General features: G+C 37.9%; 1 protein-coding gene across 4 annotated transcripts in view; it reads right to left on the minus strand.

Annotated features, from left to right (window-relative positions):
- Positions 1 to 16877, minus strand: part of LOC126419916 (protein diaphanous) — a 361964-nt gene that overhangs the window by 42654 nt on the left and 302433 nt on the right. For all 4 annotated transcript variants that reach the window (XM_050087194.1, XM_050087195.1, XM_050087196.1 and 1 more), the window contains exons 8-12: positions 16385 to 16515; positions 16058 to 16215; positions 14696 to 15064; positions 10266 to 10408; positions 7917 to 8184 (exon numbers count right to left, since the gene is read on the minus strand). In XM_050087194.1, the coding sequence (XP_049943151.1) occupies positions 7917 to 8184; positions 10266 to 10408; positions 14696 to 15064; positions 16058 to 16215; positions 16385 to 16515 (1069 nt within the window). The remainder of the gene's footprint in view (positions 1 to 7916; positions 8185 to 10265; positions 10409 to 14695; positions 15065 to 16057; positions 16216 to 16384; positions 16516 to 16877) is intronic.

Below are 16877 nucleotides of genomic sequence, written 5' to 3' on the forward strand. Positions count from 1 at the left end.
AATGAAAAATTACACATATTTAAAGTTACAGTCATGTATGCCACCACACCCCCTTTATTTCTGTTATAGAAACCAGCATTATTTTGAAAAGAACTGTGGACTTCCTGTTTCCAGCTGTTATACTTATGATACATTGTATATGTTTGCAACAGTGCAGGTTTCTAGTGTCTGTAAATGATTATCTTTGCTAGTATTTCCTTTTGTTTCGCTGAAGCAGTTTGTTCACATGTTACTGAATGTCTGTTGCCCAAGTGTTACATATATTTGTGGAAGTACATATCCTTTAGTGTGCAATAAATATGAACTATATCACGCAAATAAAAGGAAATTCTGTGGTAACCAGTTCACGATCCTGATGATTCAAATTTTTGTGTTAACAATGACACTGCTTGTAGGGGATTTGTTGTTGTTGACATGGGCATCTTATCTTCTTTGATAAAGGAAGTCGCGAAATGTAAACAATATGATGGTGTAGGTTGCCTTGAAATAACTGAACAACAAAGTAGCAGGAAGGGTTTAGTGTCAAAATTAGTAGTTCTGTTTAGATCCTGCAATAAATCTACCTCGAATATGACTTCGATCACTGGGCATAATCCATATGATATGAATCTGAAGTTAGTGTATGCAATGTGTGCAATAGGAAACGGAAAAAAGGCTGCTCAAACGTTTTGTGAGTTGATGGATCTTCCTCCTCCTCCCAGTAGGTTTAGCAATTACATAAAAATACTTTTAGGTGCTTGATGGTTATGTCTAAAGCATCTATGAAACATGCATTAGAAGAAACTGTAAATATTAGTGGAACCAGGGACATAGCTGTTGCACTTGATGGGACATGGCAACATTGAGGACATCGTTCCTTGAATGGTGTTGTAAGTGCTACTTCTCTAGAGAATGGAAAAGTAGTTGATGTTGAGTGCTTATCTAAGTACTGCCACACCTGCCATGGTAGTACTGAAGGACATATTGAACAACAGTGTTCTAAGAATTATTTTGGTACAGTGGAGGTATGGAGTGTGATGGAGCTTTAAAAATATTTCAGAGGTTGGTGCCCATTTATAAGATTAGATATACGAAGTACCTAGGTGATGGGGACTCTAAAGTTTTCAATAAAATTAATGAGTTCAATGTTTATGGTGATAACTCAGTAACAAAACTGGAGAGTTGTGGACATGTGCAAAAGAGAATGGGTGCTAGATTGAGGAAGCTACGAAGAGAAATAAAAACAGTTGCTATCTGATGGAAAATCTCTGTCTGGCCAAGGCAGATTGACAGAAACTAAAATAGACCTCCTTCAGAGTTATTATGCACTGGCCATTAGACAAACTGCATATCTGAATGATGTTACAGCAATGAGAAAAGCTGTATGGGCCACCTACTTTCATAAGTTGTCCACAGATGACCATCCTGTTCATGGACTTTGTCCTAAAGAAGCAGATTCTTGGTGTGGTTACCAAAAAGCAAAAGAAATTTGTCAAATATACCATCATAGGCATTCTCTTCCTGACCCTGTTATGAATGAAATTAAACCAATTTTTAGAGACCTGAGTGACCCTGTTCTGCTTAGGAAATGTCTTCATGGGGGCACTCAGAATACAAATGAAAGCTTTAACCATTGCACATGTGAAAGATTACCCAAGAATGTTTTTGTAGGATTAAACACATTAAAAGTTGGTGTACTAGATGCAGTGGTTTGTTTCAATGATGTAGTGATAGGAAGGTTAGAAGTCCTGAGAAATTTAGGCATAAAACGTTGCTGTAATATGGAAGATCAATTGCTTGCCTATGACAGACAATGGGTGCATGAAGATGAAAGATTCACTCTTGAAGTTATGAAAGAAGCAAGAAGTGCTAAAAGGAATGCCAAGAGGAAGCTTGAAGATGAAGAAATGCTGCAGAATGAAGACTATGCTTCAGGAATATTCTAAGGCACAGTTAAATTGGATTCATTTTTAATTTCATGCAAGTTGTATTTTTCAGAATTCAGGTACGAATATTTCCTAAAGTTTATAAAGCATTGCTCTAATTTTTTTTCTGTAACTTGTGATAGTCCATACTTATGTAGTAGACCTAAGCTTTATTGCAGAATCAACTAAATTATAGATATAATGTCTCTGTAATTTTTTTAAATATTCAGAATACTTCTAATTTGTTTCGAAAGTGTGCTGCATTACCTGGTATCAACCAAAAAAAAATCTGTAAAGCATATACATTATAAACAGTGTCTGAAACAAATAGATGTTAATTTTTACATAATATTGAGCCAGAAAAGTACCCTGTATCCTTAAGGGAAGACAAACCTACATTTCTAGCATTTGTAGACTTGGAGAAAGCTCTTGGCAATGTTGACTGGAATACTCTCTTTAAAATTCTGAAGGTGGCAGGGATAAAATACAGGGAGCGAAAGGCTATTTACAATTTGTACAGAAACCAGATGGCAGTTATAAAAGTCGAGGGGTTGAAAGGGAAGCAGCGATTGAGAAAGGAGTGAGACAGGGTTGTAGTCTATCACCGACGTTATTCAATCTGTATATTGAGCAAGCAGTAAAGAAAACAAAAGAAAAATTTGGAGTAGGAATTAAAATCCATGGAGAAGAAATAAAAACACTGAAGTTTTATGCGAGTGCAGGCTTTCTCGGTGAATTTCATATATGAAGTCTTCATGGGTTATCAGTCGAGTAGCATAGTCGTCTCGTAGCAACGTTTCCACGGAATGCGTCTCCATCATCTTCAGGTGTCTCAATCATCTTCGTCTGAATAGAAGCTTTCAAAATGCCAGTGCTACAGAAGAATGCTGAAGATTAGATGGATAAGTCACGTAACTGATGAGGAGGTACTGAATACAATTGAGGAGAAGAGGAAATTGTGGCACAACCTATTTAAAAGAAGGGACCGGTTGGTAGGACATGTTCTGAGGCACCAAGGGATCACCAATTTAGTATTGGAGGGAATCGTGGGGGTAAAAGACGTAGAAGTAGACCAAGAGATGAGTACATTAAGCAGATTTGGAAGGATGTAGGTTGCAGTAGTTACTCAGAGAGATGAAAAAGCTTACACAGGATAGAGTAGCATGGAGAGCTAAATCAAACCAGTCTCTGGACTGAAGACCACAACAACAAGAGCCCTTAGAGAAGAAAGAAGCTGCCACAGGAGAATTCTGACTAGTAGATGGAAATTTCAACCCAGTAGAATGGAAATAATTGCTTATCAACACATTTCATTTACTGCCAGACAAATTGAAGTATGCAATATTGCAGACCTGTGTATTTTTATGATGCTACAATGTCGGGTCATCTGGGATTTGCAAAGACCTATGATGGAATTGGAAGCAGGTAAAATCAGCCAGATATCCAGAGATCTGTCAGGCATTAGTAAGGCAATGAAGGAATGCCAACGACAGAAAGACATGCTATAGTTACCGTATGCCATAATATAAAGATCTCTATCACAAGAAAGTTAAGACAGGTGTCAGAAGCAATTTCACAGTGCAGTATCATTCCCAAGGATGAGAACTGCCTGCTACCTGTAAATCAGTGGCCTCTTACATTTTAATATGACATTGACAGATATGCTTTCTACGTACACTGATGTTAACCAAGAGACTTGTATACAATAGTGCCAGTTAAGGCATTACAATACAACACAGCAAAGCAATACAGCACAGGTTTCACAGCATTTTTCCTGATTAATGGTTGAGAGGCTAAAACAACAAATACTCTGTTTCAGTTCCAACTGGAGAATGTTCTGGCAGGTTAAACCTAATAGCTCAGCACCAGAACTGAAGAAGTAAGACAGCTTGTACCCATACATGCCTTGGACTTTGATGATAAGGATTGTGGAAAATTATTAAAGCACCACTTTGGTCTACACCAAATTCTGTGCCTGTTGTCAGATGTTACCTATGGAGTCAATAATGATGATCCTACAAAAGTGCAGAGAAAACATTCTAGTGCTTGTATGGTAACTTATAATAGACTGGCAATGGCAAGGAAAGCGTTTCTGAAGAAGAAAACTTTGTTAACATCGAGTATAGATTTAAGTGTCAGGAAGTCGTTTCTGAAAGTATTCATATGGAGTGTAGCCATGTATGGAAGTGAAACATGGACGATAAACAGTTTGGACAAGAAGAGAATAGAAGCTTTCGAAATGTGGTGCTACAGAAGAATGCTGAAGATTAGATGGGTAGATCACATAACTAATGAGGAGGTATTGGTGAGAAGAGGAGTTTGTGGCACAACTTGACAAGAAGAAGGGATAGGTTAGTAGGACACATCATGAGGCATCAAGGGATGACCAATTTAGTATTGGAGGGCAGCGTGGAGGGTAAAAATCGTAGAGGGAGGCCAAGAGATGAATACACTAAGCAGATTCAGAAGGATGTAGGCTGCAGTACATACTGGGAGATGAAGAAGCTTGCACAGGCTAGAGTAGCACGGAGAGCTGCATCAAACCAGTCTCAGGACTGAAGACCACAACAACAACAACAATAGGCCTGTAGTGTTGACTGATGATAGAGCCCTCCAACACAAGAGACACCAAGATCTGCTCAACAATTTTGATGCCTCATGGAAGTAATTTCATTTGAATATACCAGTGGCTTTGAGAATGTGACAGCATGACCAGAACACAAGGATCAGTCTTCAATAACATTCAAAGACCACTAATTAGATCCTCTTCCAGATCCAAGAAGTTTTAGTAAGCTTTGAAACAGTAGGTTACTGTTCTGTGAGGGGGACAGAAATGCTGTGTGCTGTTCATCATCGGACATACTAAAGTGGTTACAGTTACTGGCTAGTGATGTGTAGGTCCCTGGTTCAATTCCAGCCAACTGAAATTATTTATGATTTAATAATTGCAATTTCTGGGACTGACTTATTCATGGAATGGAATTTAATAGAAGATTCTGTGGATCTGTAAATAGAAGCACATTCTGTAAAGGTGGCCAGTTCAGCAAAGTCTGCAGTTTTTTGTGTGCTTGACAAACAAGCCTTTAGTGTGAAGTTGCAGTTCCTGTTGCCAATGTTGCTGTCTTAACTGCAATACTGTCCAAGATTCCATGTGAGAATACATCCATACTTAATCCATGCACATTTCATGCTAATGATGAAAATATGCACACACAACAAGTTATGCTCATAGCACAGATATCATATGCATAAATTTCCAAGTTTTCTTTTGAGTATTCGTGGCATGAATTCACACAGCGATTTATGGCAATATCATTAATGACTCATATAGCTTAATTCACCACTCACAGAGGGAAGAATAATTTTTAAGAGAAGAATTCCCGGTCTGGGAAGCCTGTTGCTTTTCCTGTGTCACCACACTAGTTTTGAGGAAATTAAAGTCTGATTTGTCCAAGAAGTGTACAGTACTTGCATGGAGTGTGATAGTTAAGTTAATTACTTTCCTGTGTCTTCATTTAAAAATACAACGATTCATATGCATATCAGGGTAGAATAAATAGTTTTATTGAGTCACCTGAAGTGAAATGGATGATGACAAGAACACGGTAGTGGCATAGAAACTCGCTCCTGGCAGAGAGAAAAAGAGAGAAAAAGAGAGAGAGAGAGAGAGAGAGAGAGAGAGAGAGAGAGAGAGAGAGAGAGAGAGAGAGGGGGGGGGGGGGGAGCACATTTGAATAGTTTCCCAAGAAAAAAAATAAAGAGTTTTATTTTTGTCCACTCAAATGGAAATGAAACATGGAATAAAAATTAAGCTGACTGTTTATTATTTCAAAAATAATAACCATAACTGTTAATACATATATCCCATTGTACAACAATACATTCAATTCTTTCATGAAAAAATGCTTGCAGTTGTCGATGGATCTATGATTGTAAACATCATCCAAAGCAAGTCAATGGCCATGAATGTCTTTCTTTAGGACTCCAAAAATACAGAAATTGCATGGGGAGAGATCGGTACTGTATAGAGGACATGTATGGGCTTCCCAGTGAAACTTCCGCAGCATAGTCTAGACAACCCTGGTAACATGTGGGCAAGCATTATCCTGCAACAGAATGATGCCATCAATGAACAGTCCTGGGTATTTAGACTTGATGGCACACTTCAATTTTTGCAAAATGTCTATGTGGTCTTGTTGTCTGGCACAGAGTTTATATCTCCAGGAAGTTTCATATCAGGGCACACTCCACTGCAGAGTGAAAAAATCTCTCTGGAATATCTTCTCTGACTGTGGCTAAGTCATGTCTCCACAGTATCTTTTCTTCCAGGAGTGCTAGCCCTGCAAGTTTCATAGGAGAACTTCCATGAAGTTTTAAATGTATGAGATGAGGTACTGGCAGAAGTAAAACTGGATGGATTTCAAACCGTGTTTGGATAGTTAGGTACATAGAGCACTTGCCTGTAAAAGGCAAAGATCCAAAGTTTGACTCTCACTCCAGCACACAGTTTTGTCAGGTAGTACAGTTTTAATTTGTCAGGAAGTTTCACACTGTAAAATGTTCTGCATTGGCACTGTCGCACCTTTTTCCTTCACACTGATTGATGTTAACATTGTCATATGTCCATAAAACCATTTTCCAGAACCACAATCATGCTTGTACTGTAAAGAATCAACACCCACTACCTTTAACTGGAGCGTGCCTGTATCTAGTCAGGTAACCAAGTTAGCTCTCACTATGGCTGAGCCAAAAGGTGACGTTGTTATTTAATATAAGAGTGGTGATGTTACATCAAAGCTCTTGTACATAACAACCAAAAGGGGCTCAGTGAACCCTAACAATCCACCAATAGTCAGCACAATCTCACCTCTGGATACAGTCTCTGTGTGTTAGCAGTGAATGACCCTTGAAAGCAAGCCAGTTTCAGACAGTTGAAATTTCATACACATTATTGAAAGTCTCCTTGGATTTACCGCCAGATCCTGAAATCAACATGATTCAATATTTCAGTGATACAACTACCTGACATCTTTAGGAGAATGCTGCTGCAACTGCAGAGTTCCACAGTTTTCAGCAGACAGATGGATCGCTCAAATATTGAATCATGCTGATTTCAGGATCTGGCATCAAATATGAGGAGATTTTCAACACTTATTATGCTGGAAAAACGTATGAAATCAAATCATACACACTGGCCTACATACTGAGAAAATACCCTGTGACAAACGTGCAGTGTAAATATCTGAAATCAATATTAGTGATATCATCATAGCAACAACATGAAATACTGAAGTAGGTAACTGGCTGTTTCAAATATTCACAAAAAAATTAGGAGAAAAGTTGTTTCCAAGTTATCATCTTGCGCAATTATTTGAGTTTGTACATTGTTTTATTAGTAGTTTTGTCATTCCCTTACATTTCATGATTCAAATAAAACACACTAACACTAATGACATTTTGTGGGACATACAACAGAAAGGCAAAAAAATTAATCCACAAAAACAGAAAATCTTTTCTTAGCAATAATTCTCTTTACAAGGTATCAGCAAGTCTACCAAAATCTGAATGTGATGCCCACAATAGCTTCCATAAACTTACAGTTTTTCTTTTGCTGAGTAAGAGAAGAAGGCTGGAAAAATTGAAATTTGAGAGAGAGAGAGAGAGAGAGAGAGAGAGAGAGAGAGAGAGAGAGAGAGAGAGAATTGTCAGAACATCAGGTCAAGGGTGAGTCAGCAAGACGACATTAACTCCCCCCCACACACTCACTCCCAGATAAAGTAGTATTTATGAGGTGTGTGTGTGTGTGTGTGTGTGTGTGTGTGTGTGTGTGTGATTTGAGTGGGGGTGGGGATGGGGGGGTGGGGGAGGGGGGGAGCATGCGCACCTAAAAGGATTTTTTTTTTTTTTTTTTTTTAAATGAGAAGAACGCTGCTTGTAACTCAGAGTCATATGTGAAAGCAATGAAAACATGCCTTAGAAGTTAACATTACTAAACCTGTAACAAGCTTTTACCGTAACAGCAAACTGCTCTGCTTCCGTCAGGTCTGAATATTGCGAGCGGTATTCCTCTAGTTTCTTCAGCTGGTCAGGTGGTGGTAAATATGCAATAAGTTGCTCCACAACACTGTCAGTCAGTACTGTTTCATCACACCGAAGTATGCATTTCTTCACCTCCTCGTAACTCAAGTGCTTCAGTGAGCCACCAAGTAGAATGGAAATGTTCTGAGCAACTTTGCCATCCAACACCTTGAGGTCCTTTACTTTTTTCATTGTACCACCCCTGTCGACACAGAAGAGCCTCAAATAACAAAAAAAAAAGAACATTTTGCTAGCTTTGTATGTAACTTTAATCCAAGTACTACAATATCATCCCTAACACATCAGTAAGAAATTTAGGAAGTACACACTAATACAGCAGGTTCTGTGGTTAATCTGTGTTAAATGATAAAGACATTCTGCAAGATTATTAACAGTGAGATTCAATGACAATGTCAACATTTGGAAAATATACACTAATTTATTCTGACAAATTACATAATGATCTGATGCATGATTTTAAAACTACACAACAAGGTTCCATAAAATATTCATTTTATAACTAATTAGAATTTTCCATGCAGCATAAATTACTCTTTAAGCACTTTTTAAAATTAATTCATGGGTGACTTTCCTACCTTTTATACTGTGCACAAAATCATTAACATCATGTCCACGAGAAATAGGTGGTAACCCCAAGAAGTGTTTCTCTTTTTATTTATTTCTGAACAATTACATTTCTAATAACACATGAAATGTTGGGAGAGAGGAGAGAGAGAGAGAGAGAGAGAGAGAGAGAGAGAGAGAGAGAGAGAGAGAGAGAGATCACATGCTATGCCTTATTTCACCAACAGTTTTCATACTTTAATTTCACGATTTGTCTGTAAAGAATATTTATGAAAAACTTTAATTAATTTGCGTTTATAGTGGCAAAATCAAATTCCAGATTAATTCTATTAAGGAGAGGCACAGATTCTAAATTAAATAAGTAGCTTACCAGATACTCGTGCAGCTAATCCTTTTATACTTATTGCCTGTCTGGGATTCCTAACATATCACCCTGCCACAAATCAGAAAACTTTCGAAGAACAGCTGCACAATATGTGACAGGATTATTTACAATAACTGCACAATTTGTGATAGAATTATTCTGTCATGCATTACTAAGATGCATAGCAAGTTTCAACAAGTGTAGCTTGCAGAGTATGTGGCATTTATGGTACAGTGCAGTCCTTGTAATGCAGGAGAAGATATGCTCGAGAATATTTAAGTAAGTGTGTGAATGAGTGAGAGAGTGGGCCAATGAAAGTTCATATATATGATCACAAAAAATCTGTGAACATGTGTCTTGGAATGCAGTGTTTATGTGTCTAGGAGCAGTATTTGTACCATAACAGCACTTTGACACAAGATGTGCACATAATTCTTATCTATAATTCATCTTTTGACACTAAGCGACCAGTGGAATATTATGAAATTGAGGCTCATAAAATTTCCATTTGTCCCTACTAACAACATTTTTTTACAACCTGCCCTTGTTGAAACTTAAAAAGGAGTCCTACATACTGAATCATTTATGTTTAGTCAATTACATGAATTGATAATTTGGCTGTTGAAAATTAATCTTCATGACATTACAAAAAACAACACTAACAACATATAAATCCACAGTATTAAAACCCTGCCAAGAAGCTGTTTGTAGACTGTAAGTGTTTAGCACACTTGAAAACCATCTGCGTAAATTAACTATTGTCAAAATAATGCTCCATACGTATTTTCACTATATTTCACACTGGACTTATAAATTGTGAAAGCCAGCTTTGATTTTCAGTTTATCAAATCAGATGTAAGCTATTTTTACAATTTTCAATTTTTGTGGTAGAGGGGCATCAAGGCTAAGAAAGAATATCATTATTGCAGAGACAATGCCTGATAGAATAATTTGTAAATGCTGATCAATAACTCAGTGGAATGAAATTAATGCAACTATTCAAGTGACTGTACTGGAAACATTACTTATCCAATGATAGAAAATGTCAGTTATTATTGCAACAGACCATCAGTTGTACTCATCAGTGATGAATATGAATTCACATACAGCAGAGAATTAACTTACCAGGAATGAAATTCATTGTACAATATGTGTTTTTTGTGAATTGTAACACACAGATCCTAATCAGTAGAGAAAAATGTAGATTACAGGTATTTCTCTCTAATACAAAAAGAAATAAGAAATACTGAAATTTTAATTCGAAATACACATAAGAGAGAAATCTTACCATGGAAGTTTACAAGAGCATTTTGAGATGTAATTTACTAACTTACTTGTCAACAGCATCATCTGCCTTCTTAGCAACAGGCTTTGAGGAAAATTTCTCAGCTAGTCCATTCAGTATGTCAGGTGATGCTAATTTCTCTTCATGTACTTTCACCCAGAATGCCTTTTCAGACATTTTTTGTGGAATAATCTGTAATCATAGTTAAACACCATATGATTTAACAAGCCACTGTATAAAACAAACAACATTTGGAAACACATATACATTATTTTATTTAAGTTTCAGGAAGTTCATACTAGACTATGTTTAAAAAATTCTAATTTATTTTGTGTCACAGAATGATGACACCTAGAGTTGGAAGAGGGAAAGAATATAGAAAAAAAAGAGAAGAAGAATAAGACAGTTATGCAAAGGTTAGAGAAAATTAAAGTTAACACCTTCACAGGCAAAAATGTTGCACATGGGGAGGAGTAGACTACATAAATAAAATAAGAAAAATATTAAGTGGAAAAATGTCAGAAATACCAAGCTCTAACTTTCTTTTTTTCTGCCTAGTATTAGTTCAGTTAAGCGATGGGCAATATTTAATGTAACTATTCAAATACTTCTACTACTACTACTACGAGTCTTATCTATTGCACAAATAGTGTGTTTCATACTGGATGCTACTAAATTTGTACGCAGTACCATTTTGCTACTCCTCTAGATCATGGTTAATTAAGAAGAAGCCGTTCCACTGTTATTACAATGCCTTCCTGTTTGTCACTTTATTTCCATAAATTTAAACAAAACAGTACTACCCATGTCACTGAAACTTCAATTGGCAGCATCAGAGCACCATCTCAAAAACTACTACATAGTCAGGTCTGAGTAACAACAGAAGGTGTGGGGAAATACCAGCCCACAGGCCACACGCAGGTAATTTTGGTTCCAAAATGTGGCCCCTGAGCCAAAAGATTGCCCATCCCTGAACTATGGTATTAGTGCCTGCAGTGTCTTCCAAATCATTCAGAGACAGGAGGGTTCAAAATGTGGTACTTATTCCACCGTGCATACAAGCAGTGCCAGAGCTCTCTCATAAAAGCCACTGCATTGTTATTCAAACAAGTGTGGTGTTGTGTTCTCTTCTGACCAGTCCTTTTCTCACATGTTGTACAAATGTGATATATTACAGCAAAGCTACATAAGTAACACACAAATCTTTTCAAAAACATTCTATTCATAAATAGTACCTTTCATTTGTACAAGGCATTGTATTTATTTTAAAAAGTTCAGCAGCTTAGTTTTATTACAATGACCTTCTCTCTCCTCTGTTCATCTGGTCCTCCTCAAATCAGCATGCCACCTACTAGAAGTTTACATCCTCCTCTCTGATGGGTCCATCCACATGTCTGTCCACATTAAACCCACCAATCACCAACAGCACATGCATGCATTTTGACAATTGTCATCCCTTTCACACCAAAAAAATCCCTGCCATACAGCCTGGCTACATGGAGATGGCATACCTGCAGTAACAAGAGCTCCCTTTCCCAGTATTCTAAAGGTTTCACAGACAGGCACTATTCCTCAGATCTAATCTGAAAACAGATCTCCCTTGCCATTTCCCCTCACACCCCCAATCCCCCCGCCACCACCCCCAAGAACCAGCCAGAAGGGAGCACCCCCTTTGTCACTGGAACAACTAAACCAAATCCTTTGCCGGTGCTTTGATTACCTATCACCATGCCCTGAAATGAGAGACATCCTATCTAAGATCCTTCCCATCCCTCCTAAAGCAGAGTTCCGTGACCCACCCAACCTCCACAACATCCTAGTCCATCCTTTGCCATTCCCAACCCTTGCCACAACCCTATGGAAGGCCCAGGAGCAAAACCTGCCCAATCCACCAACCCAGCATTTCCCATTCCAGTCCTATCAGAGATTTATTTTATCCCATCAGGGACCAGGCCACTTGTGAAAGCAACCATGTCATTTACCAGCTCTGTTGCAATCACAGGACAGCTTTTACTTTTGGTAGAACTACCAATCAGCTGTCCACCAGGGTGAACGGCCACTGCCAAACTGTGGCCAAGAGCGAAGCAGACCACCCTGTGGCACAACATGCAGCTGAACATAACATCCTTGAGTCAATGGCAGCCTCACTACCCGAGACATCTGGATCATCCCTCCACCATCAGCTTTTCTGAACTGCACAGATGGGAGTTATCCTTACAATACATTCTCTGCTCCCATCATTATCTTTACCTCAACAAACAGCAACATACTGCTCCCACACCAACACCCAATAGTTTGCACCCCCTCCGTCCTGTCACCTCCTCCCCATTCCCGTCTCCTACACTTTCTGTTTGCCACCCACTGCAAATATGGCAGCCTTCTTGCCCTGGTTCCTCTGCTTTTTCACTCCATTTTCCCAACATTCCTGCCCCACAACTTCCTGATGCTGCATCTGTTGGCATTCTAGTCTTCGCACACTTTGCTGGACAGTGCTCCTCTTTACCCCCACCCATATGCTGCTATCCCTTCCCCTTCTCCTCCAGATTGCTGTTACCATCCCACATGATAGTTGCGTTCTGACCCAAGCCGCCAGAGTTGGCAGTCGTGTGCATGAGGAATGCTTGCTTGGGTGAATGAATGGTATGTGTTTCTCTTTCTCCGACGAAGGCTGTGGTCAAAAGCATATTTGTAAGCATCTTTTGCCTGTCTGAAATTTAGTATGATATCTTCACAGTAAGTAGCAATCTATCTTTTCCTACACTTTTTATTTTATTTTAATTATTTCTGTTCATAAATGGCTCACATATATTTTTTAAATTTTAATAAAAAGAAAGGCATTCGTAAAATAATGTAGTGATGACAAGTACTGCCAGACAAAAAATGTTTCCTGCTGCAATTAACACCTAAAGAAGAAAGTGAGCAAATAAGATATTGATAGACCACAGAATATGAAAGAACAAACAAGCAACAAGTGAAGTCTTTCTTCAGACTATCGAGATAGGAGCAGACAAATTAAATGGTGCTAGGGATTTAGGCATGACACTTTTAAAAGAAAATTTCCTGTCTTATTTCACTTAGGTACCTATTTGTAAGTGTTTTCATTTGTTGAATTTTTTTTTTTACCCACTCTTTGTTCTTGTTAATTTATTCCTCTATCTCCACACAGGTACAGCTCCTTGCCAATTATAAACCACAGTAAATATATTGTAAGTATTATACAATTGATTAATTTTTATTTTTATTAATTTTCTATATAATTTTCATTGTTTTTATTTTATTTCTAATATAATTTTTATTATTTTCATTGATTTTAATTAAATATTTATTAGATTTTTTTTATATCAGTTATAAATTACCAATAATGTTTTCTCTCACATCGACCTAATAACATAAAGAAGTAGCCACAGAATTTTATACTCAATTTAAGAACAACTTTATAAAGCTCAAACAATACTAAAGCAAGCATTTTCAAACTCCTTCAATGGAACTACAACCAACATGTCACATAACTTTCATGTGACTGACCAGCAATTTGTTTTCACAATGAAGAAATTAGACATACGGGTGCAGACTTTCAACTTTCACTGAAATAGAAAAAGTGATGTCAGTAAAATAAAAATAAACTGGTAACGTGATAGTAACAGTCCACTAACATAACACACCACTTGTTTGAAACAAAACTTGCTATATTCATACACAATCAACAGTAGATGTAGCTCAGCTTGTCTTCCTAGATTTCAGAAGTGTATCACATAGCTGACTACTATACAAGATACAATTATATGTAGTATTTACAAACATTAATGATTGGCTTGATGGATATTTAGCTAAAAGAAGCCTGTATGATATGAATATTCAATAGAAATGAAAGTAACATCACGTGTGCTGCAAGAATGCTTAATAGGACACCTTCTGTTCTCAATATAGATAAAGAATTCATCAGGCAGGATAAGCAGCATTATCAGACTGTTCACTGAGGCATGTAGACAGTCATTTTTAGATCCTTCAGAAGATGAATGCAATCGAACAGAAAATCGCTAATGTTAGTATGAAGTACCCTCTGCCCCACACACACTGTACAGTGGTTTGCACCACATAGAAATACAAGATGATATCAATATTTCCCTAGTGACCAGGGGTTTCATTTGACACAATAAATGAGACAATCTGAAGGAACAATAACAAGAGGAAATCACAAATTGTAATCTTAATAAAACTAAGCAGGACCACACTGACAATGTGATTTCTGCAGGGTTGGGAATGAAGCACATCAGTCTTATGATCTGAGGAAGCCGTTGGCAACCAAATCCAATGATCCATTTTGAAATTGATGTGACTGTGCTCAATAATAAAATAGTATCAATAGTTAAGCAGGCAATTCTAAGTCACAAGATGTACAACTAAGACAAATCTACACCAAATGTTCTACTAAGTAATGATATAAAGGACAAATAGCTCTTTCCTCTTATAATGCCTTACCGCTTTCCAGTTTGCCCTCTTTAGTGGCCCGCTAACTTCCCACTTCTTCTTTGGTTTGAGGCCATGTGGGAGGACATCAGGCCTGGGTGCGGCAGGAATTGCGAAGCCACCGGGTGGTGGTGGTGGGGGTGGCCCCATGCCTGGCATAGGTGGTGGTGGAGGTCCTCCCATACCTGGCATCGGAGGTGGAGGGGGTCCTCCCATGCCAGGCAGAGGAGGTGGAGGAGGGGGACCCGAACCAGGCATTGGTGGAGGTGGTGGCCCTAACCCTCCAGGCATTGGGGGTGGCGGTGGTGCTCCCATTCCTGGCATAGGTGGAGGTGGTGGTCCCATGCCCATCATTGGTGGTGGAGGAGGGGGACCACCAGCCTGGAAATAGAGGAAAATCATTCAGTCCAAACATTACAACATTATGTAATACTCATGCAAAACAGTAACTGTACTTTACTGCTACATTTGTAAATTTCATAATAAAATGTGATTCATTACAGCAAATCCTATGTGTTTGTTACTGATTACATGTGTGCAGAACACTAAACCTATTTTTGACATGTTTCAAAGGAGGTACTGACATAAGCCACCAGTACTTTGTAGCGTGCGATAAGCTGACAATTTGGGTAAGACGGAAATCATGTTCTGATAACTGAAGTGGTTAAGACGACTGCTTGCATAAAGTAGGAAATCCAAGTTCGAGTTCCAGACCAGCACAAATTTCCCAACTTTTGCCATTGAATTATTTCAGTACCAAATTGTGACTTATGTTGGCACATCTCTTGAAATATTGGTATTTAGGGCCACTGTATCAAAAACAGTGATGTCCGCTCTGATGGCCAAGTCTGATAAGATACACCCGTGTAGTATTTTTGAAATACATTACGTATGTATAACACATTAAAGTTCATGGGTACATTTCTATTTTACTGCAGGTAAAAACTTTTACTCGTTCTGCTGCAAAATAATTCCTTTTGTGAATACACACTTAGCTTCATTCAATAAATCTTTAGAACACATACAGTGGGACTTCTGCTGGGCTGTCTTTCAAACAGTCGGTCACTGCCTTCTGAACATCAGTAATGGACCCATATGTCTGGATTCCTTTAGTTTTGCCATGACATAAAGAGTCCATTGATGGCAAATCTGTCAGGACCATGGGACAGTGGAGTACTGTACATAACCAACCTGCTACTTCCTTTACTGAAGATCAGTTTGTATAATCTGTACTATCATCCAAATAATGCAAAGACATGTTACAGAACTCGATTCTTGAGAAATTTTGTTCAGTTGCATTTAAGTGGGTGAGTGCTAAAGCAACATTAAGTTCAGTTCATTCCATGTTCAAAGAAACCAAAGTAGCTATGATACCTTTCCTCCACCTCCTGACTGAAGTTTTGCTTCTAGTTCTGATATTTTTTCTTCGGTGTATTTGAGCTTTGCTTCTGCTTCCTGCTTTTGAGCCAATGCCTCTTCCAGTCTAGTCTTCAGCTCTTCAACCCTACTTTCAACTTCTTGCTGAGATTTCTCTGGTATTGACAGAAATGAAATAGGGAAAAATTAATCACTGAAGTATTATGTATTGTATGCACATGAAAATGTGAATATGAATATTCACTGGTAATGGGATCTGAGACTTTATATCTAAGATTACAACCTGGTCAAGTAAGACACAAATAAAGAAATGAGGTTTCTTACCAACCAGATGGTCAATTAGTGGGGACACGTCAATTTGAAACCTCTTTGTTGCATGGAAGTCTGGATCACATCCACCTTTGTGAAGTACTATCTGGGACACACATTCTTCAATAAGTTTATAGTAAGCTGGCCTGAAATTGTGAAACTGCATTTTAGCGACTTGAAGGTTGGATAAAAGAATGGTAACACTCGATAAACACTAAATCTATGTGGAAATAATTGAACATTTGTCTAATTACAGGCAGTGAATTACTACACAAGATGAATTTAATACTCTCAATGTGAACATGATATAACTGAATTTATGGAATTTTTGTATTTTCATATCTACAGTGTCCACCCCAGCTTTTTTCAAAATTTGTCAGTCATTCAAAGCAATTTCAAGTTGGAATGGTTGAGACCAGTACAACCATTGATTATTTTTTCAGTTTATGTATGATTAAATTTCATATGCATGGCACCTGTAGTAATATAAACTCACATTGCAATGGAA

This window comes from Schistocerca serialis, chromosome 9, assembly GCF_023864345.2.
Source record: "Schistocerca serialis cubense isolate TAMUIC-IGC-003099 chromosome 9, iqSchSeri2.2, whole genome shotgun sequence".
Lineage (NCBI taxonomy): Eukaryota > Metazoa > Arthropoda > Insecta > Orthoptera > Acrididae > Schistocerca > Schistocerca serialis.